Raw genomic sequence first — 23,492 nt, 5'->3', positions numbered from 1 at the left:
TTTTTTTGGGGGGGGGGGGGGGAAGCACACCAGAACATGTGGAAGTTCTAGGGGTCCATTCGGAGCTGCAGATGCAGCCTACACAGCAGCTTGTGGCAATGCCGGATCCTTAACCCACTGAGCAAGGCCAGGGATCAAACTCGAATCCTCATGGATACTAGTCAGGTTCTTAACCCACTTAGTCACAGTGGGAACTCTCTTTCCTTGCTTCTTGAAGTCTGCTTTCTCCTCCAGACTTTGGTTAGGCTGTCACAAATGGCCACAGAACTCTATCCTCTCATCTTTAAGCTCCCTTTCCTCTCTGTTGGAAGTTGAAGTTCAAGGTCTGCCTCTTCCAGGAAGATGATTTCCATGGTCTCCCTTTTCTGCAGTTCCTGCGATTACATTAGAGCAGAATCCTGATGTGATGGTTTTCCATCGACCGCATCTCAGCTGGGATGCGTGTGAGGTGGTGTGGAGAAGCAGTAATGCCCTTTACGTTCAGAAAGGGATGAATTGCCCCACTCTCCATTAAGGCGTCAGGTTATCTCTGGGGACTTGGGATGGGAGTGAGTTCCTATAGTTACTAGGTAAGTCCTTCGGAACAGGGGGATTCTTGCCCTTTAAGTTTGTCTTGAAAGCTGTTGTAGAGCTGTAGTTCTATAAGAATGTGAAGCCCCGTTAAAGCTTCTTGAGGCTAATATAAAAATCTAAACGTGTCCGTATGTTCCATTAGAGTGGCCTTACTATTATTATTCTTTCTTTCACTGTTTTTCTTTCTTCCCCTCCCCCCTTTTGAGGGATGCTAAGAACACATCTTGATGGCACCAATTTTTAAAAAAAAAAATCTAAATTAGTTTTTTCTCTTTACCAAAGGACTCCTCATTATATATAATTGTTGCTTAATTGCTGAATTCTCTCACTTTGGGTGTGTGTGTGTGTTTCTCGTTACCAGCCAGATTGTTTGATATTTTGAGCACTTAGAAGCTGTATTTCTTTACAGCATAGTGTTTGTGGAGCATAGTGTTTTATGTGCATATTTGGGGTATAGTTTTGATTTCATGTTCAGGTTTTCTTTAAAAAATTCCTGTTTCCTTACTGTATTCAAAACATAGATTTGCTCAATTAGAATTTTTCAGATCTACCTCAGTGTGTGAAGTTAGGCATACTTACCAGTCCTTATTTCGGCAAGCTTCGGGTTTATCAGTGACTGGCAGTGCTGTGTGTCAGGGAAAGCACATTTCTGCCCCAGTTGAGGTTGTTGGGTTTACAAAAGCAGCTACTTTCTTAAGTGTGTTTGTTTGTTTGTTTGTTTTTCTGCAAAGAGTCACATAAACTAAAGTAAGGATTGAGACAGTTTGTAAAATGATCATGTGTAGAATCGATTCCCTGGCTCTGAATGGAAACAGAAAGATCTTGTCTTGTAACTACTGCAGGAGAGGCACTGTTGAAGGCCTCTGTGGGGGCGAGGGGGTGGTGCGTGTCCTCTAAGCAGAGGAGTTTACATTTCTTTTGTACCCAGTGAAAAGATGAACCTTAAACTCTTTATGTCTGGTGAGGAGCCACAGAAGTCTCTCGCATATGAAGGAGGGTTAATAAGAAGTGTCAGATCAGGAAACCAGAAATTGCTTGGATCAGCTGATGCAAAAGAGGATCTAGAGGGTGTGACCAGAGAGTGTGCAGTTTTAGAACCAGGAGACGCCTTTTCCTGCAGCCACGTTAAAGGATCAAGTGTCATTTGGAAGAGATGAAAGACCCTGTGGGAAGCAAGGGACAAGATGGCAGCTTCTTTGCAAGTAGGGTTGTCCCAGCCAGGGTGTTAGGGCCCTCGTACCCTAAAGGTTCAGATCAGCTAGCTGTACAGGCCATCTTCCAGAGTAGAAGGGACCAGGGTCTCTGAATTTCGAAGATGCACTCTCTCGGTTCTACCCTTTACATAAGCATTTCTTGAAGTGTGGTTCCTGGATCACTTGGAATAGAATCTCCTGGGATCCTCATTCAAAAGGTAGATTATTGGGCCCTGCCACCTCGCTTTCTCAAATACTACAGAGGTATTTTAAGGTGTCTAAGTGACTGTGAAGCTCGCTGAAGTCTTGAGGACCACTGGGTGAACTGTTCCTCTGAAAAGCCCCATCTTTTGGCCTTTTCGGTGATGAAGAATGAGCTAGCTTATAAAGCAGTGATCTTTTAAGCCCAGGGATGATACAGGCAGGAAATGTAAATGGGTGCCAAGTAGAGAATGACAAATGTATGAGTAACTGAGTCAAAACTGGGCCCACAGGAAAATTGGGATGTATCTCTCAAGGCTGATAGCAAAAAAGCTAATGATGTTCCTTTGGAGCCTCAGTTGGCCAGAGTACTGGAGCAGCTGGGCTCCCGCATTTGAACCATTTTGAGTTCCTGTAGGAAACTGGAAACGGTTTCAGAGGTCAGTCTGTAGTTGTGCTGAGCCAGCTAAGATGCCAGCGCCAGCTATTAACCTCAGGACCCAGATGAAAATCTTTAAAATCCAGGATATAGAAAACATTTTCTTTTTTCCCCCCAGTTGAATTTTTGCCATGCTATTTATTTATTTATTTATTTTAAGTAACTGCCTGGGATGTGTACCTGTGTTGAGGGGGTCAGGAAGGTACCTGCACAGGTAGTTCTGTGTACTTGTTGGGGGAGGACGTGGCAGGGAGGAGAGATTCCTGAGCATCTCAGAGCCCAGATAACAGGTATATGATGGCAGTGGGTTTCCATTTTCTTTTGTTTTGTTGACCCTTCTCTTCAACATCTCTGCTTTACACTCAAAGTGGGCACGACTGCCGCTGGCAGCAGAGATGGGAAAGGTTCCAGGGCTCACACCATTGCGGAGACTCCCCCACCCCCACCCTGAGCTGGACAGCCGTCTAATCAGAAGCAAGCAAAGGACCCGCTCATCAAACAGTGGCACCCAGCCCCTTGCACTTTCAGGTGCAGCTATTCTGCCTGCTTAACCACAGTTCACAAAACTTGTCAGTTACTACTAATGTTAGGAAACAACATTTGGTAATTAAAAGCTCTTGCTAATAAAATTTAGAGACTTGCCCACTTTTTAATCTGGCCCTCTGAAGGGAACAGGGCAAAAAGAACCATTAAGATAAGAAAAATAGTTACTATCGTCTCATTCGCCTCAGTGTTTTCGCCATCATTCCCACTTCCCCAACCCCATCTACTACAGCTACTGGCAGTATTTTGACATTTTTAACTTCTGTATTGACAAGCATATATAGCTCATTCTCTAGCTGAGGGGTGAAAAGCAGCCAGGAAAGTCAAGAGGTAGGATTTGATAAACCAGACAGTCAGTATCCTATGGTAAAATTTGTTGAATACAGCAACTTGTATACCGCATAGAAAACATGCTTCTCAGTTCTTCAGAAAACATCCAGCTGGGAAGAATGGTGCACTGCAGAGAATAACAATTAGTAAAAAGATAGCAGCACACTGGAAGATAGGCACCAGTTAACAAAAGGAGGGTTAATGGGAATAAATAATCATAAAGTCGCAGAGTTTAGTAAAAAAAAGATGGAGGGAAATCACATGCATCTCGCTATGTGAAAAGACTTGGGTGGCTGTTTTGACTGTAAATGAGCATTAGCCAGATGATTTAGCTCCTTAGGGCACTGGTGTCATTTTCCTTACATTTAATAAAATTCCTGTATTTAGATTAAGAAGCAAAATCATCCTACTACATGGGCGTTAAATGTTCTCATCCCAAAGTTCATCTGTAAGTTGAAAAATCAGAACACATTTTTTTTTTTTCCATAGAAACATTGTATTTGGTGCATTGGTTCCTAGGTTTGCCAGTTGAAATGTTTTTAATGATAGTGGGGTTCCCAGCTTAGCCCTATAGTCTTCTAAGAGAATTTTAGAACTGATGGTGTAGCTTCGTTTCTGAGTCTCTGGTGAGCAAAGGATTGTCATATGATATGTTTGGTAGAGAAAGAAAATACCTTTCTCACTTCGAATAATCATAGTGAAAAATGTAAATTGGAGCGCCTTGCGCACCCTGCCTCCTCTCTCTCTGAAGGTTGAGAGTAACAAAAGTTAGGCACCTCTAAGGGAATCATATGCACATCTTTAAGTTCCCTTGCTGATGCTCATCTCAACTGTTTTTAGGTGATGAATATTACCACATCAGATCCCAGAAGTTTGGGGATTTTAAAAGGAGAGCCCTAACCCACATGCATCTCTAGTTGGAATTTAAGTGGTGAAACTAACCCAAGTGAAAAAGCCCAGGAATTAAGAAAGGTTCGGTGAGGTCAGCCTTTTGGGGGAGCCTTTCCCGGGGAATGGGTTCCCCCAGTTTCCCCTGCCTTTCATAGCATCTTCCACTTTTGAACCCACAGAGTCATTTTCATTTTCAGTTTTCTCCTTTTTTTTTTACTCTGGCTGTGCCCAGGAGCCTGAGAGTCGACTGGACACCGAGAAGAAGGAACTCATGTAGCTGGTAGTTATTAAGTGCTTCTTCCAAGCTTGGCATTTTGCTGGGGGCTCAGCAGTGATCAGCTTGTGCAGTCTTCACAACTACTCTGTGAGCTAGAAAAGACAGTATCATCCTCACTTTATAGATAAAGAGATGAGCTGCGAAGATATTAAATAATTTGCCTTAGGTCATCGTGCGTGGCAGTGGCGGGATTTGAATGAGGCAGTCTGATTTTCGAATCCATCCATCCTTTTAACCCTAATTGCTTGACTACCTCCTTAGAGATCATCTAAGCCAAATAAGTTATTTGTTTGTTGTCATTTGTTGGGAAGTTTAAAGGCATACCATTGAGAAGGATAATGGTTATCATTAAAGATTTAAATTTGGATGAAAGAAGGGGAGACGACTTGTTGCATGTTGTAGCAATTAGAAATGGTTTAGAAATAAATTGGGTGGGAGTTCCCATCATAGCTCAACAGGTCATGAACTCGACTATTATCCATGAGGATGTGGGTTTGATCACTGGCCTCGCCTAGTGGGTTAAGGATCTGGCTGTGAGTTGCTGTGAGTTGTGGTGTAGGTGGCTCAGATCCTGTGTTGCTGTGGCTGTGGCATAAGCCAGCAGCTACAGCTCCAATTTGACTCCTAGCCTGGGAACTTCCGTATGCCGTGGGTGCAGCCCTAAAAAGCAAAATAAGAAGAAGAAAGAAGAGAGAGAGAGAAATTGGGCCATTATCTGTCTCATAATGATCCTCACCTTCTGCCCCAATCTCTGTGCCTTAGAGAAAAGTCTTACTTTGGATATGAGGCTGGCCAAGACGACACATAAATTTCTTTCTGGATATAATTTTGGTTAAAGAATTCATTGGTATTATGGCTTAATAGGTGCTTATGTAAAATACTTCTCTATGCATGTTTCAGATACTTAAAGTTTAGGAGAAGTAAGGTTAGGAGAGTCAAAATGAGTCTCTAGAAAATGTCTCCGTAGCAGGTTGAATAGTATTTCCCCAAATTCATTCAGAATGTGAGTTCAGTGGGAAGTAAGATCTTTGCAGATGCAATTAGTTAAGATAAACTCAAAGCGATCAAAGTGGAATTAGGGTAGGCCCTCAACCTAGTGACCAGTGTCTTTATTTGAAGAGGAGAGGACACAGAGAGACACAGTGAGATGGCCATGTGCAAGCAGAGACAGATTAGAGTTATGCACCTGGTGACAAGGAAGCAGAGGAGGCAAGACATGGATCCCCCTTAGAGCTTTGAGGGGGCAGGTGGCATTGCCCTGCTGGCACCTTGATTTCCAACTTCTGGCCTCTTGAACTGTGAGAAAATGAATATCTGTTGTTGTAAGCCCCCAAGATTGTGATTGTTTGTTATAGCAGCCACAGGAAACTAATACAGCCATCTCCCACTTATTTTATCTTTAACTTTGGCATAACTCATGTACATATGTAATGTTGCAATCATCATACGAGTTTGTTTTCAACTTCTTGACACAAACTAATGACATTTAAATTGTATTAGGACAGCAATACTGTTCTTTCACTTTTTTTAGCCTTTCCTTTTTTTTTTTAAGCCGTGCTGCAGTTGTGGGGGTGGTGGGCATGATTCGTGATTCATCTGAGAGAATTTTATCAAAGTACTCCAGTGACTCCATTAAGAAGTTAGTCCTCTAAATAACTCTCTGCCTTACACTTCTCTAAGGTTAAAAATCAATTAAAAGGATTGGAGTGAAGGTGTCATTTTTCAATTGTGAGTCTAATAAAGCAAATCCTGGCAAGAATGAATAACAACTGCCTGACCAGATGTGGCCATTACCAAAGGCAGGAGGATCCTGAAGTGATTACCTCTTCTTGAAGGTTTATAGTAATTCTGATTAATCTGTTTTGAAAAGACAGATACCCGCATAGCTCATGTATCCAAAGGCAATAAGATTAAGATTATTAGGGCTCATATTTTTCTCTGAATTAGAATTCTCACTATCAATCATAATTTGTCTAGTGTCCCTGGTGGTTTTGAAGTCTAAACTAGGAATTTTAAAAGTCCACCTGTCATGGAGTTGGGAAATTGTTCCAGTGATGCTTCACGTCTGGAGAGGAAATACAGATTTCAGTGAACAGAAGAGATCTAGTTTCAGCTACAAAAAGGATATAATTGATGCATTTCTCCCCAGATGTTAAACTCCTTGCTGAGACACTTAGGCTCTGTCACCATCTAGCCCTGGCTAACTCCTCTCACCTCTTTGAAACCCTAGCTGTTCAACAGGTAGCATTTTAAGCCCCACAGCAACAGCAGGGTTTCTAACATGTGTCAGTCTATGTTTTTTCCCTCACCATGCACGCCAAGCTCTTGGTCCAGGCTCTGTGCTCTCCATGGTGGGATTATCAGGCAGGATGTGGTGCCGTGTCCTCCAGGGGCTTACAGACCAGGGGAGGAGACTTAATTCTTTAATTCAAACAGAGAAATATCCTGTGAGATAATGTTAAAACTTTTGTTGAGATTACAAAAGGATATATTGAGAAGATCTCAAGGAAGGCACATTACCTGAGTATTTTCTAGCCATGTTCCTTCATAGTCATGCGCTACTGTTGGGTTGGAGTAAGGAAGGACATGTCACTAAGTTCCCCAGTTTTACAACCAGTCTCTTGAGCCAAAAACCTTTTAGTTGGGTTTCCCTGATGGGTGTTAGAAAGATTTTAATAACCATGACATAGGCAAAATATTCTCTGCAAAGGTCATTTTTTTCTAAAGCCTTTATGTAGAACAGCTGTATATCAACTGAGGCCCCAATTCATGAGATCCAGTGGCATACCGCTCCTTCGCTCCCACTTCCTTTTCTGCTCTGCTCCCAAGGAGGTTGTCAGACTCTAGTTCACATCCAGACTGCCACCTCCTCGGTGATGTTGGGAACATCTCTTCAACTTCTGTTTCCTTAGTTGTAAAATGATGAAAATCATACCTCCCTTGTTGTGATTAAATGAAAGAATACATACAAAGCACCTGGCCCCATACCAGAAAATATGGTAAATGTTCAACAGTGTTAGTGATCAGTGCTGTGCATAGCACTCAGTTCTATAGAAGAAAAAAATGTTTTCCATAAGTTGCTATGGTTTAAAGTGCTGTTTTCCCTTTGATTTCTGCTTATTTAACTATTTTAACAGATTGTCTAGCTGAATTTGATAGTAAGACGATAAAATATTATAGCCCCAAGAATAATAGGTAAATAAATGGCTATACGTCTACCCCCCTCAATTAAGAGAAAATATTGTCCTTAGCATTTTGTCCCTTTCTAGAAAGATAACTGCTAGCAAGCACTTGCATATCAGCTGTTACTGCAAGGTATGGTTGGATTTAGCAATAAGAAAGAAAAGGTGGATTAGAATCTCCAGTACAGGGAGCATTTCTATGTGTCTTTATGGGGACAGTAGAGTAAGATAACCTGCCCAACAGTTTAATGGATAAATTCTGGCCCCAGTATTTATAATTTACATATTACCTTTTGAGAACGTATTGAGGCAGGATTAAATTATTTTTCAGATCTCTATCTCCTCCTAATTTGCTTGGTAATGGAAGTTCTCTTAAAAGTAGGTGAGGTTTTAATTTGAACAACTCTTATGTAACTGGGAGCGACTACTAGGTTGCAGAGCAGAGCAAAGCTGTGGCCGATTGGCATCCTCTATGCCCTGAGGTGTGGCCCTCCTTCTCTGGCCTCCCGGGCCAGAGTGTAGAAAAGGCAGCTTGCCCGTTCATTCCTAAATTTTTTTCCATCCTAGAATTTAGACTGCCTGATTCTGATCTTTTAAAAAAGGAAAAAAAAAAAATTCTTCTTAGTTCATTCCTTTGTTGTATGTTCTGATTTTTAGGTTGGCAGAGAGTACTGTTTTGAGATTAAATGTAGTTCAAGATGAGAGTTCTCACTGTGGCACAGTGGGATTGGTGGCATCCCTGGAGCCCTGGAATGCAGGTTCGATCCCTGGCCTGGCACAGTGGGTAAGGATCTGGCATTGCTGCAGCTGTGGCATAGGTCAAAAACTGTGGCTCAGATCTGATCCCTGGCATGGGAACTCTATATGCTGTGACTTGAATTTTAGAATTTGTGATGTTATCTTTATTGAGAAATAGAAAATTTTAAACTATTAGTTTTCTCCTCCTGCATTTTTTTCTGTTTCAGCAAAATGATTTGATAATGCACACGTTCTCTGAAATGTCCATGCTGCTGCTTCCATTTCACACAGTTCAGAGAGCCTAGGAGACCCTGGGTGGCTGCAGGCCACACCTGGACCCTTGTTCCTCTTTGCTCTGTCAGGGCAGGAGCTGACAGCAGCATTTGGGCTCTGGCCTGTTTTCTGTTTCCTGTGCTAGCAATGCTCATTGGCTACTTTGGATTAGGTGGGGTAGGGGCAGGGAGCTGGTCCCTCATCATCCATCATCAGGCATGGAGTGTCCCAAAGCCAGTTTCCATTTAGGTTTGATTGTCTTCACAAATGTCTTTCTTTATTGATGGATGGGAAGAGATGCTGTTGTTTTCTTGTGCATTGAGAAGAGAAGAGATTTATGAAACTCTTTTGAATACCTGTCACTAATAATTAGGTTAATTTGGGTTCATGATTGAGAATAGAAGATTACAGGTTTGATTATGTGCAGTAAAAGATATTTTATATTATAGCGAAACTGAATATAATGGGAGGAACAGGGATGGGAAAACTCATGAGTGACTGAGAGCTGTGCTGCTCTGGGATGTGTGGCCCCTACACCCAACCCCCCCAAATTCACAGAGGTTCCAGGTCTCCATTCTACAAAGAGCTAGAACTGGCTTCATGTTGGCCAAGGTTTCTTGGAAGAGAATCTTCCTCTGAAATCTTCATTTTTCAGTCAGTTTCAGATGAAACTGATGCTTTGTGATTAACTTCAGCAACAGAAAATAAAAGGGTCTCGAAAAGATTAATAGCTTCACTTTTTTTTTCTTGAGCAACAATGCCTTGCTTTAAACATAGAGTTATTATGAAATAATTTTAAGACTAAGAAAAAGGAGGTCGAATCTGGTTTACATAAATAAACACTGAAACCGTTTTCCAGATTCCGCTTACCACAAAACGAAGTCGTGCTTTAGGTTATCCTTTAAAGATGAGGAGAAGACTTGAGCCTTGGCAGCCATTCAATTGGTTACCTTCCAAGGCACCCAGGCTTCCTAGGCACCCATCAGTCCTGAAGTGATGGAACAGCGGTGATGCAGGGTTGGCTCCAGGAGAGGGGCAGGTCTCCGGACCGCTGGTAGCAGGAGGTATTCTGGCTCAATACACAGGAGAAACCTGATGTATAAGAAAACATGTCCCTGCAAAAATGGAGAAATGCTTACTTGGGTCAAAAGAGAAACAGTTATTTAAGTATATTGGCAAGTTGCTAAGAGTCGGGTTCTCATAACTTTTTGGGCTTGTGAGGAAAAACCAGCTCATCTTAGAGAATTAATATGAGTATAGTCATTGTGAAGCTTTAGGATAAAACCAAACACTGAACCACATGGGGAGAAAAAATATTACAAATCTCTCTTTTCTTTTCCCCAGTAAGGAAACTGAGGGCTGAAGTTGCTTGGCTGAAGCGAGTGAATTTATGACATATATACGAGACTAGACAGCCGGCCGACATTTCTAGGCATTTTTCAAAGGTTTCTAACCTAAGCTGATTAAATTGCCAGTTAACCCTGAATGTGCTTCCCAGACAGAAAGGTGACAAACTGCTATAATTAGTCTGTTTGATTGGTGTATCTTCTTGTAGATGGTACAGATAATGGTTGTGTTATTCGCAAAATTTTTTATATAAATACAAAAGTAAAAAATGGTTGCACCCACAAGAAATTTTTTTTTAGGACTTTTGAATTATAAATTTAATAGATGGTATGAGTTTCCTACGTTTGTTTTTTGTTTGTTTGTTTGGTAAGCAAGAAACTGGACGTCTAACATACCCATGGACATCAAAGTAAGCCGATAAAATGTGAGGTGTAAAAGAGCCAGTGTCCAATAGGTACTTTTTCTATGATGCCCTAACAGGAGTAGCTTATCAGTTTCCCTTTCTTTAGACTCATTTAGAAAATGTGGCATGTATCGTCATCCTTGATGAAATCCTTGCCTTTTGATAGCAGTGATGGCCTGGGAGACCTAGTTCTGCCTTGAATTAACTGTACCGTGTTGGACATACATATGCGTTGACTTCTCTGGGCCTCAGGTTTCCTAAAGAGTTACGGGATTGGATTAGATTAGTGTTGAGCAACATTTTAAACGTCAAACCTTCTTGGATAAAAATAAAAATACTGCCCCGACTCCTACTCCTCTCCCATCTCTTGAAATTCTGTTAGACTTTCAGTGAAGAATGATTTGACTGCATGATCTCTGGTTTCTCTCTGAGCTCTGCAAATCAGATGAACACAGGTTTTCATCTCGTTTTGTAGATAGATGTAGCTTGAGCCTTCTTAAAGCTGAAAAGGGACCTTTCCAAAATTCATCCTCACGCACCAAGAGTACTTGAACATCCTGCCTTTTGCCCCAGCATCACCCAGAGGCTTGGTAGTACTGCAGCATCTGGCTCTCCCCAAACGGCTGAGTCAAAGTCTGCATTTTAACAGTGCTGATATTCCTCTGCACATCAGCGTTTGAGAAGTGCCACTGTTTTTATTACCCACAAGTGGCAGTATTAGTGGGTTCTGAGATCAATTTGGGTAGTTGGTTCCAGCATTTCTTAGTTAAGGAAATAGATGAGAAAAGATACTCTCAGAATACATTGCATACGATAAGGGAAAATAACTGCTTCACAAAATTTTTGTTTCCGCTTTATATGTCTGTGCCTATAATATATATACAGGGTTTCAGTCTCAGGCAAAAAGTTAAATTCTATGTGGCTCCCAGGCAAAAAAGAAAAAAGGAGGCTGCTGTGCTTTGCAGCCAAAGACCCTCTGTCTCAGAGACAGCCCTCTGCTTACTCCATTCTGTTTCCTCACAGACAGTTATGGAGAGATACATACACAGAGATGCATAATGAAGAGCTGTCCTACAGTAATTATCCGTATTGCATCAGACGAAAACTGCCGCATTTTACCATGAAAAGAAATACACTGGATCTTAGCCAAAAGGCCGAGAAGTGATCATGAAAAGAAGTAAATGTAATCATAAAATTTTTTGAGTTGTATTAATTCCGAAATTTTTCCTGTTGCCGATGTTTTACTTTGGCTGGAAACAAATCACAACCCTGTCAGATAAGATCTAATTTTTTGCATTATTATTGTATGGGAAGATTTCAAATACTCATTCAGTTTCCTGAAAGGACAGATAATGCATTTTTCTCCAGGGGCTAATTTGCAAAACCCATAATACTGCAGGCTGATTCACATGTCCCTTTGCATCTTGGAAAAAAAAAATTTAACTTGAATAAATTCATTTGGGGTTTTTTGGGGTAAGCTGGCTCATATAATTTTTCTAACTTTTATGTTTAGTTAATCACTTTACAATACTTTCAGGAAGTATTGTTTAGTGTGAAGAAAGTGTATTTTTAAATAGGTAATTTCCATCCTGAGGACTTTGCAATCTCAGCGATAATTCTTTAGTTACAAGAAATGCTAGAAGATACCAACTGTACTGTACATGGCCTTTTAGAAACAGCTGGAAGGAAGTTGTCCGCACTGGCGTCCTAGCTCCACTGGGGTGAGACAGGAAATTCAGGGCTTTGCGGAGGTGTTCTGAGCTGTCATGATAAAGATAACACTGCATTTCTCTTAGGAAGTTTCCTTTTTTCAATCTATTTTGAGTAAAAAGGAAGAGTTTGTTCTTTTCCCTTCACAGGGCTCTCTGTGCTCTGTGTTGAGGAACAACATGGGGTGTGAATTTGGAAATTACTCATTTGAGACCCAGAAGGGGGAGAAAAACACTCCACCTGCATTCAGAATCCAGGAGAGTAATTACTCTCATACCTGAAGTTGGACGGGAATTTTTGGTTGACCATGTTGCAATAACTAGTTGTTATGAACTTTCTTTAAAGGTGGTTTTGGAGCTATTGCATGGTGTATATGTATGAAATTATAGAATGTGAAATGCATCTTTCTATACTGATCACCCCACACCTTGAAACAAAAGGATGCCAGGCTATTAACCAACAGAAAGTCTCAATAGGTCAAAGTTATTAAGGTGATTTCAGCTATAAAATTTTCATCTGAAGACCACTCTGGAACCTTGAATACTGTCTTTAAAAGTTTTGTTTTGTTTTGTTTTGTTTAATTTCCTTCCGATAAGCTTTAGTTGTAATTTTAGGATAGCTTCTGAACTCATAGTACTTCCTCATAAGCATCTGTGATTAAACAGGGAATCTGTGCTTGGCCTGAGTGGTGTAGGCAGTCAGGAGCACAGTGCACACCCTTCCTGTCCGCCAGCTGTGTGCGTAGTGGCGTCAGGGAAGTCTTCCTTCTTGGGTCTGCCCTTCCAACCTCCTGCTCCATTTCTCTGGCTGTTGGTTGGTAGATAGTAGTATCTAGGGACCTGGCTGCATTCTGTCTTGATCGGCCTTAGCTGGAGACAGCAAGAAGCATTCCCCAGCCTTAGACTTTGGAAATGGAAGGGTGTTTAGAAATCACCCAATCTAACTCACTCACTTCCCAGGTAAGGAATTGTGCTGCCCAGAGATGCTGCTCCCGTTACTGGCCATGGCGAGATTGGAATCCAGATATTCAGATTTTTCCATTCAGTCATTTTTCTTTTCTATATGCCTTTTCATGGAGAGGAGGGGGAAAAAGTTCCTAAGATTTATGTCCCCCACACACTGTTTTCTTCATTTGTCACTTGATTTTTTTTCTTTCTCACTATGACTCAGACCATCATGTGTCACATCATATCCATATTCTGTATCAATTTCTGGGTGACCCTACTACATTTCTAGTGTTATCCCCCTGACCCTTCCCCTCCCCAAATATCAGCTTGTCCTAGCATACCCTTTGAGCCAACCAAGATTGGTCTTTTCCCCGGTTTTCATGCAGAATGATCCCCCCCCCCCCCCCCCCCGTATCTTTGCTGGCTCTTCTCTTCCCCACACCCACCCCTTTCAGGACTGCCCTTCCTCTGTTTTTAATGGTTTGCCATTAATATTCAGCTCACTCAGCCATCTGCCCCCTCTGTGAAGTTCTGTCCCAGGCTCTTTCATCCCTGATCTTCCTTCCCTTCGTTGAACTCTTATTATTTTTAGAAACCATGCCCTACCACACCATGATATGTGATGCAATTAAGCGCAGCTAAGGCCAGGAGCCCACTGCTAAAAGCTTTTCCTTCCTAATAAATGTGCTTTCTGGTGAGGAAGTTTTGAACCCATTTATTGTCTTAAGCCCCTCACATTCTTGCCTTCCAGTTTTCTGGTGAATAACTTATATTTAATGCTTTCAGTCCATTATCTTCATGTTCTTTTTGTTTTTTAAAGATTTTTTTTTTTCTTTTAAGAGTAGTTTTAGGTTTACAACAAAACTGAGAGGGAAGAGTTCCCCTGTGGTGCAGTGGGTTAAGAATCTGACATCACTCTCGCAGCTCAGGTCACTGCTGTGGCTTGGGTTCGATCCCTGGCCTGGGAATGGGAAATACAGAAATTTCCCATATCCTCCTGCCCCCCCACATGCATTAGTTTCCTCCATTATCCACATCATTCACCAGAATGGTACATTTTAAAATTTCTGTGTAAGTCCTAAATTTGTTTGTTTGTTTTTTTATCTGAAGCCTAAGAAAATGATGCTTTATTAATGGACTCAGGTAAAGCGATTTCTATGTAGAGATCTCAACTTTACACACAAGGGTCAGCTTGAATAGGTATCTTAGAGAATATGAATTATGAAATCTTAAGAATTTTCATTTTTAAATTTTATTTGAATAGCTAAGCTAACAACATGGACCTCTCTGCTTTGACAGACATAATCCAGCAAAACATATTAGATAATCTGCTGCTCAATATCATAGTTTTAGAAGCTACCAAGTTTGTATTCAAACAAGAGACAGTGATGGTATGAAATCAGTTCATTAACTAACAAGCTCTGTGATTTTAAGCTTTGATATCCTGGCCTTTCGTGGGATTTAACTGATATTTGCCCATTTGTCCTCCTTCCCACATGATGGCTGAGTAAGAACCTGCATGTGTGAAGGGGCACTATTGTTCTTGGTTCACGTAGGTGCTGTCCTGTCGCCTCCTGGTCTACCCGGAACAACATCTGCTTCCTGGATGACTTCTCATCTCTCACTAATCACCTCCCACTTCTCAGCTGTACTTTCCCAGCTCCCTGTGCCAGGAGCTTTATCTTTCTCAGCCATTATTCTTAGCTCCCTTTGAGCCACTCAGATGTTGAAAAGGAAACAAACAGAAATGTCCTGACAGCAGTGAAGTGGGCCCATTTAGATGCTCCCCCCCACCATCCCATAATTCCCTTAAATTATTAAATTTCTTTTACATCTTGAAACTTTTCAGAGAGGAACCAGTATATGGAATTAGGGTAGTACACAGGGCCATTATGTACTTGAGTTCACGCCATGCTTGATATTATATTATTTCCTTGATAATGTCCATGACATCTGTCTGCTCTTGGACAACTGTAGTAATTATTTTGCTTCTGGGTAAAGGAAATAGCTGATGTGTTAAACCTCCCTGCTCTTTGGTGGTGGTGTCTGTCTGTCCCTGTCCTTGTGGGGGAGGGGGCGCAGGATGGGGACAGGAACTATGAATTATAACCTTGAGCTATAAGGATGACAGCCTTAAAGAAGACTTGGGGGTAATTAAAAGTCAGATACTAGGTTTCCTTTCCCCTCAAAATATATTTCTTAGAAAAGTTACTAAGTGCAGGAGTGACGGCTTCACTATAAGATTGGTCAGAGCACTATTCTTTAGCCTATTAGAAATAGGAAGGAAACAAGACAATAGAACTTACAGTGACAGGTCTTTGCTTTTTATTGTCTCTGCTGAATAGAAATCTACAACAGTATATGTGATTACTAATATATTTTTAGTTCACACGCCGTTAATTTTGTTTGCCCTTTTTTGTAAAAGACTTTTTAGTCTTGTCTTTATACAGAAGAGACTTCTTAGTGTGCACTGGGGTGAGGGGTGATGTGATAGGAAGGGAAGTATATTTATCATACATGTAGTTGCTGTGTGCTTTTCTTTTAGTGTGGGAGGTGAGTGGACCTTCCTGGTGGGATGGAGGCATCAGAGCCATCCACGCAGAAAGTCTTCTTTGAGTGCTGTCCACACAGGAAGTCTTCTTTGAGTGCTGTCCACACAGGAAGTCCTCCCTGAGTGCTGTCCACGCAGGAAGCCCTCCCTGGGTGCTGTCCACGCAGGAAACCCTCCCTGGGTGCTGAAAAGCACTGTTCCTGCTGGTGTCCAGTCCACACTCTCTCCTGCAGGAAGTATCTGCTTAATATAGCCACCCATCTATTCACTGCCAGCAGTATTTTTCTATCAGTTTAGGCATGCAAATTAAGCCCAGTTAAATGTTGTCTTGAAGACTGAATTAGCTTGTTTTCCCTGCTGTTGGATAGACAACTTGTTTACCTGACCTGAGGCAGTGAGATTAGGCTAGAGAAGGCTGAAATAGACCCCTGGGCTCTTGTGGGATGGGTCAGCACTTAGCTATGGTCATTCAGCCACCCAGTTCCTTAAACAAATAGGTTGAATTTATGAAAAATGTCTCATGCTTCATCCAAGGGCTGGAAGGTGGAGATGTTTCCAAATTCTGGGGCAGTTTAGGGGGTTTAGAGGCAAAACATTGAAAGGACAACCAGTCATGAAAATGGAGTTTGGTAAAATGTTGTCTACTTGTAACCTTTTTTCTTGTCATCTCTTTTTTTAAAATAAAGTTTGCTATTGTGCTGTTGAGCCACAGAGTTACAGAGTGTAATTGCCTTGAACTGATCAGAGTTAGACTTGTCAGTGTTTATGTTTCAATCTGGGACTGAGGGTTTAATTCTTCACTAGTTAGGTCAAGCCTTCCTAGAGTGGTGACTGATGTTCACTTGTAACATGCTGCAGCTTTCAAAAATTATTTGCACAGCTTTTTTGTTAATGAAAAGATTTATAAGGGAGAATTTAAAAAACCGACCTTTTTCAAGGTTTTGTTAAAAAAAAAACACACACACAAGCTGACTGCTGATTAAATTAACATAAAGGCACCTTTGACTTTTTTCTTCTTAAAGCATAGCCACCACCAATGGTATTAAGTGTTATATTTCAGAGAAACTTGAATTGAATCATTTAAGTTGCAGGAAGGATGGGCACAGAAAAATGAAGTATTACAAATAGCACATTTGGGAGATAGATAGTGTTTTCAGGCATCATTTCGAGCACAGACTGAGGGCTCTTTCTAGCTTTGTTGTCCAGCAGACCTGGGTTCAGAGTCCAGCCCTGCCGCCTCCTAAAAGTGGGACCATGGCACATTACTTAACATCTCCTGAGACTCAGTCTCCTGATATGCAGAATGGGAGAATGGTAATGCGTCTGCCATATTGGATTAAGCAAGATGATGCCTATAAAGCACATGGCACAGTGTCCAGCATATATTAAACATGCAGTACATGACAGTAATTATTACTGTACCTTACAATTGGCATTAACCTATTCTTAATATTTAGGAGGAAACCCTAAATTGTGTTTGAATTTTCTTCTTTGAATATGTGTCCAGTCTATCAGGATTTAAGTTCTCAATTTCAATGATTTCTAAGAACTTAATCTTTGATCTAAATTGTCTGTACCAGAAAAGAGAAAATTGACAACCTGGACTAACCCAATGCTTCTTCTCTTTAGTCTTCAGCTATGTCTGAAAGTTGCTATTAGGATACATTTGAATTTAAACTTATTCTATATAGCATTCACCAGAGACCAGTCTTCCTTCTTGGAGTACGTTTGGAACCCCTTTCTCCCATCTGGGATCCGAGTCCTTGGAGACTTCTTTCCCCCAGAGAGCAGACTAGCGCTGAAGTGGAGAGGAAGGGGCTGTGTAGGCTCCCCACCTGCCTCCCAGAGTGGGCACATGGTCCTGTCATACAAACACAGGCTGGCAAAGGTGTATGAAATCAGCTTTGTAAATTCTGAGATGTATTTTTTTAATTTTTTATTTTTACTTTTTAGGGCCGTACCTGTGGCATATGGCGTTCCCAGGCCAGGGGTCGAATTGGAACTGTAGTTACTGACCTACGCCCCAGCCACAGCAAAACAGGATCCCAGCCACATCTTTGACCTATACCACAGCTCATGGCAATGCTGGATCCTTTACTCACCAAGCAAGGCCAGGGATCAACCAAGCATCCTCATGGATACTAGTCGGATTTGTTTCTGCTGCATCACAATGAGAACTCCTAAATTCTGAGATGTAAATCATGGTTGTCCTTCTGCCAAAAATAAATACCTAAATAAAATCATACCCCTTCATGTCCAAATACTCTCCAAATAAATAACACCTCCAGGTGTTTCTTGTCACAATACACATCTGTGCCTGGTACTCTACTTTCCACCCCGGGAAGAGCAGAGGTTGGAGCCAAGGGGTGTGGTCTTCCCAGTGCCTGGTAATTGACATGCTCTGTGTGGTGTCACCCCCTGAGGGTGGGGGTAGACCTGGCCCCTAGCTCCTTTCAGACCCTGCAGGCCTTATCCCAAGTGACCACATCTCCTCCCCTGACTTTGGCACTGAATACACGAGGTCCAACTGTGAAAAAAAATGTAATTTGTGCAGGGACAGGTTCTTGGTTGTTAAAAAAAATGTAATTTGTGCAGGGACAGGTTCTTGGTTGTTAAAAAAAAATGTAATTTGTGCAGGGACAGGTTCTTGGTTGTTAATCAGAGGTGATTTAAGAACAACTTGAGTCTCACCTAGTTTTGTCTACAACTCTAAGTTCTTTGTGTAAATCAAAGGCTAGGGACAAGTATTACTTCCCAGCATCTCTGCTCTTAACTGAGGTGAGAATAGATGATGCCTGGCTAATTGCAGGTAGCAGCTCGCAGTTATATTGAGTGACTTTGGAGAAGGAACACAGACCTCTGTGTGGCATGGCCGGGAGCCTGAGGGGCCATCAATGGCAGAGCAAGGGACAGGGCTTAGTTTATATCTGGAAGGCAGTTTATATCCCTTAGAGAAAAGCCAGGGATGAGAGGAAAGGATATGAGTTCAACTGCTTATTAAGGGCATAAATCAAATCGATTTGGTAGGATATCATCTCAGGCAGGTTTTACTTGGATTAAGCGGTACTGATGTTCTTGGTTCAAGTTCAGCCTTCATTTGTACATTGACTATTGTTAACCCTTCTTGCAGCTGTGCTTCTGAAAAAGAATCTCTTGAGGTAAAACGGTGCTTAGACTCTGGTTTTAACAAGGACCCAGGTCATTGAGAAGAAAAATCTGCATAGTATAGGACATGAAGAAATGGTTCTGTGTCCGGATTAATGGGGATCCCAGTGTGTAGGATACTGCGGAGTTAGGGATGTCGTGGCAGAAGCTGGGTGCAGACTCAGATAATCTCTTCTAGACAGTTGAGATCACCAACAGGTGAGCAAGCTTATATTTATCACCAGGGGTCTGTCTACTTTTTTGAACTCTCTAAAGATGCATTTAATTGTGTCTTAGATATGCCTGGTTTTCTTGTTTGTGGTAGTAAAAAAATCAGGCTGTAAGATCTGAAACTTTTGTTGAATAGCTGGTGACTAATTTTACATCCTCAAACTGTTATTCTGCATCAGTGATGCCTGGTTAGTCTATTTATTATTTGGAAGATGTGAGGTAAAAATGCTCCTGTCCTGATGTGAGACTGCAGAGTATTTGCTATGAGGACACTTTGGGGTGTGTTTGCTTCCATTTCAGACTGAACCATTTAACTTCTTCAAAGTCACCTATGTGGTCATAGGGACAAAAAACTGTGGTTTCTTTCGATTGGTTAACAATTATCTGGTGTGAGTACATTTTCAGACATTCATCCTAGGTGGCTACCGACTGAAACCACACTGAGCTTTGGTTTGCAAGCTTTACAACAGTTGGTTGGTTGCTGCCAGGCCTGGGGAGGTTCCCCATTCTGACAGGGGTTAAATTTCACAAGGTCAGCCGGAGCGAAAGGCTGCGGACCCGGGATGCTTACCCAGATGTCTGAAGGAAGCCTCGGGCCTGTCTTAGAAATGGGCAAGTTCTTCCTTATTTGCGCATCTTGATTGAACTCTTTCTTACACATGAAGAGGGATCTTTCTTTTTTTTTTAATTCCTAAGACTCATCTCAATAAAATTATCAGCAACTTTCAATCAAATGTTCTTCAGAATTTGAAAACCTTTTTAGAAGTCCATTGATTTCTAAATTATGGTGTATTAAAATGTTATTATCACATAACTTTATGCAGATTAGTTGTGAGTCTCAAATGTGTTTCTGAAAGCTTGTGAATCAGATCTTAGGACAATTCATTCAGTTTTAAGGTACACAGAGAGAATATTCCACTGAGTAAAATCCTGTTATTAATTTCATGTTGAAGGAGAGGGCATTTTGGCAGGCTGAACAGGTCTCTTTTTAAGGTATAAATTAAAATGTATAGATTCAAATAGTTTAAGATAATCTGGATGTATATCTTGGTAACTTCATCTTCTTTTGGAAGTCACACGGCCTCTGAAGGGTGCTGAATACCTTCTGGCCTGCGTTCTGACGCTGCCCGTCTTTGTGTTCCAGCAGTCCCTGGTCCCAGCGCCCCCGATGGCCCCCCCCAGCCCCAGCACCACCAGCAGTAACAACAACAGTAGCAGCAGTAGCAACTCAGGATGGGATCAGCTCAGCAAAACGAACCTCTACATTCGAGGGCTGCCTCCCAACACCACAGACCAGGACCTGGTAAAGCTGTGTCAACCGTAAGTAGAAGTTGTTCTTGTTGGTTTTAGCTGCTAAATATTTCCTCAGTCATATGGAGGAGTGATATAAATTGTGTTGTGAGAGGTTTAGTACAAGACAAACCTGTGAAGCCTCATTATCAACACAGCGACAGGGTTTCTGTGTTTCAAGTCCTGGGACACTACTTATTTGGTCAGCATTAATGTCAGCAGAATGCCTATGTAGCAAAATAAATTGGAACCTTTTCTCAGTAGAATTTGACTTTACTGGCACATGAGAAGCAGAATATGAATTATTTACAAACATGGCTGGATCCTTTTGAGGAGTGCTCAGACTTTCTGGAAGCACCTCTGGGGACCCATCATAAGAGAAAATTTGGTTGTCACTAGTTTTCAGAAGAGGAATTCCCATCTAACCTAGTCCCAAATGTGTGTAAACGCTAATTCAAGGGGGGCAGTGGTGGTTTGTCTTCACTCACACCTGTAGTTTTTCGGTCTGGTTATTCACCCTCATCTTCCCAAAGTTCCCCTTCCTCTTCCCAGTGCCACCCTCACTGAGTCCTGTGAAGAAATGTGCACAACCGTGTTCCAAAGGAAATTTGCATTATATGCTAATGTTGTCGATGAATAGAATATAAATATGCTACTTTGCTGCAGTCACATTAACTCGCCAAGTAAGAAAGCGCTAATTTAAACCAAGGACCCAGAAGCGCTGTACATTCCAAGGATCATGGTGTGAAGACTAAAAACCTCTATTCATTTTAAGCTATAAAAGCCTACCTATATAACAGCCTCTTTTATTTCTCCAAAGACAGTCACGGCCCCTTACAAATGGAATCTTACGTAACCATAGAAGAGGATGTCCACTAAAGACTGTTTCCTGTTCCCTGAAGGATATTTTCATTTCTAAACATCTAATTAATGGCATCTTATTTTTGTTATCCCCAGTAAAATGTAAAGGTATTACTTCTTACATTAAGGAAAAACAAAACAAAACAAAAAAACCAAAAAACTATTTGTCAGAACATACGTGGGCAGTGTTTCCAGACTGGAACTAAGAGTAACATCTGGGAGTTCCCGTCATGGCGCAGTGGTTAACGAATCCGACTAGGAACCATGAGGTTGCGGGTTCGATCCCTGCCCTTGCTCAGTGGGTTAACGATCCGGCGTTGCCGTGAGCTGTGGTGTAGATTGCAGACGCAGCTCGGATCCTGCGTTGCTGTGGCTCTGGCGTAGGCTGGTGGCCACAGCTCCGATTAGACCCCTAGCCTGGGAACCTCCATATGCCGCGGGAGCGGCCAAAGAAATAGCAAAAAGACAAAAAAAAAAAAAAAAGAGTAACATCTGGCCTTCCATCAGGAGATGGCGTTGGTTTGGCTCTGTTTTGTTTTTAGAGAGGAGGCTGGGGCAGCGGGCGGTGTTTCATCGGGATCTGGAGAGCTTTCCGAAGGCCGTCGCCCTCGCACCCTCCCTGTGCCTTTGCCTGTTACCCTCCTGACCAGCCCTCTTGGACTTGGGCTGCAGCCTTTTTGCTTCCAGGGCAGTGAAATAATGCCCTGTGCTAAGGACTATTTTGAAAGCAAATCCAGCCCTTGGGGTTTGTCATGCCTGGCCGGAGTCAGAAGGAACTTTGCCAGGCGCGCCCGGCCCTGTTGCAGCTGTTCAGGACCACAAATAGGCCTTTCGCTATCTTGTCTGCTGCTGCCCTTTACTGGCGTCTTCCTTTGCTTTTGCAGCATAATTACAGGTAGATGGAGCGCCATAAAGTCTAAGGAGCTAAAAATATAACTTTGTAGGAAACGGAAAGACTGAAACTAACCCTCACGTGCTTGAGGTGTAAGAGAAGGAGTCAGGATTTCAAAAGACAGATTGTTCCTCACCTAGTTTTGAAATCACGTAAGGTGAGTTTTAACATTAAGGGGATGGAGTTAAACAGCCATAAAATAACAGAGTAATACCATGGTATATATACAGTAAATATGTATTGGAAAAATCAAATCATCTGTCTTTTTTTTTTTTTTTCAACTGAATCAAATCATATTCCAAGTGCAGCAGCAGAACATTTAATCATTTTTCCTAGAAAATTCATTCCTTTGTTGTGCTGGTCTCTTTGATGTATGTGGGTTTTCTTAGCATGTGTAAACATCATTCTCTTTGCTCTTGTCAACAGCAGCAGTAACTGTTTGCCGCTCACCCTCTCCTGTCATTTGCAAAACCCTGGGTTTGATTATTTAACTCTGATGATAGTTTTCTTTATGTATTATACTGAAGCAAAACAGACATTCAGTAATAAAGAACTCTCTGTCAGTATCTGCGGAAAGCTTCATTCCATTTAACACAGAGCATCTAATAAGTCCCAGATTTGTCTTGTTGACAGTTTTGTATCTTAGAATGTAGAGAGAGCGAAAAAGGACATTCTTGTTCTGGACTTAATTGTTTCCAATAAAGAATAACTAGTTGGCAACCTGGAAGTGACAAGAACCTTATGGCAAAGTGACTCATCCTAGAGCTTAAAAAACCCAGTGTACATAATGAGAGATTTTTTTTTTTTTTTTTGAGAAAAGTTTCAAGAGAAAAGCTTCTCAGAAAAGATAGGTGTAAATTCATCGCTCTAAAAAAGAAAAAAAAAATTTAGAAATAAAACTTTAGCCCTGTAATGATAGATTGACCCAGTAGGGTAGGCTGAATTGTAGGAGGGGCAACAATTGAAACCAATACTTTGGGTCTCTAAGGGCCTTGGACATTTCTGAGGGTTATTTAACAGAATGGTGGAAAAAGATACCTAGGGATGAACATAAGATTGACTCACTTCCATCCAAGCAACCCATGAAACCTGAAGGCAAGTATGACATGAGGATTATGGACAGGAAGACAGAATGTGTTTTTTAAATTCTACCTCTGTTTGGGATAGAATATACAGTTGCTAGAATGTTAGAAGAAATGGCAGTGAAAAAGCAGATGTCCACTTAAGAGATGACAGTGAAAAAGCAGCCTCACCCCAAGTCCAGGAGGGACTCATGACACTGACAAGTGTGGATCAGCATGGTTAAAGGAAGGGTGTTCAGACTGGAGGGCAGCCAGTTTAGGTGACTGGAAGAAGACTAGCATTGAGGACCAGGCAGAGGTGATGGAGGAAATGGCAGTCAGGTGATATGGATTGAACGTAGGTAGATTTTCCAAGCGCGTTTGATGAAAGAAGCCAACTAACTCTAGTTAAATT

The 23,492-nt window shown here is 41.6% G+C and overlaps 1 protein-coding gene across 11 annotated transcripts in view; it reads left to right on the top strand.

Moving 5' to 3' along the window:
* Window positions 1-23,492, top strand: part of RBMS1 (RNA binding motif single stranded interacting protein 1) — a 216,541-nt gene that overhangs the window by 102,936 nt on the left and 90,113 nt on the right. For 7 of the 11 annotated variants that reach the window (XM_085001221.1, XM_085001220.1, XM_085001219.1 and 4 more), the window contains one exon: window positions 20,118-20,293. In XM_085001221.1, the coding sequence (XP_084857347.1) occupies window positions 20,142-20,293 (152 nt within the window). In that variant the 5' untranslated portion in view covers window positions 20,118-20,141. The remainder of the gene's footprint in view (window positions 1-20,117; window positions 20,294-23,492) is intronic. The other 4 variants (XM_021075055.2, XM_085001218.1, XM_005671872.4 and 1 more) reach the window with 1 other exon arrangement.

This window comes from Sus scrofa, chromosome 15 (genome assembly GCF_054392235.1).
Source record: "Sus scrofa isolate SSC_HxYL_T2T_F1_AM1 chromosome 15, Sscrofa_HxYL_maternal_Yorkshire_Landrace_v2.0, whole genome shotgun sequence".
NCBI lineage: Eukaryota > Metazoa > Chordata > Mammalia > Artiodactyla > Suidae > Sus > Sus scrofa.
This window is presented reverse-complemented; position numbering and strand designations above follow the sequence as displayed.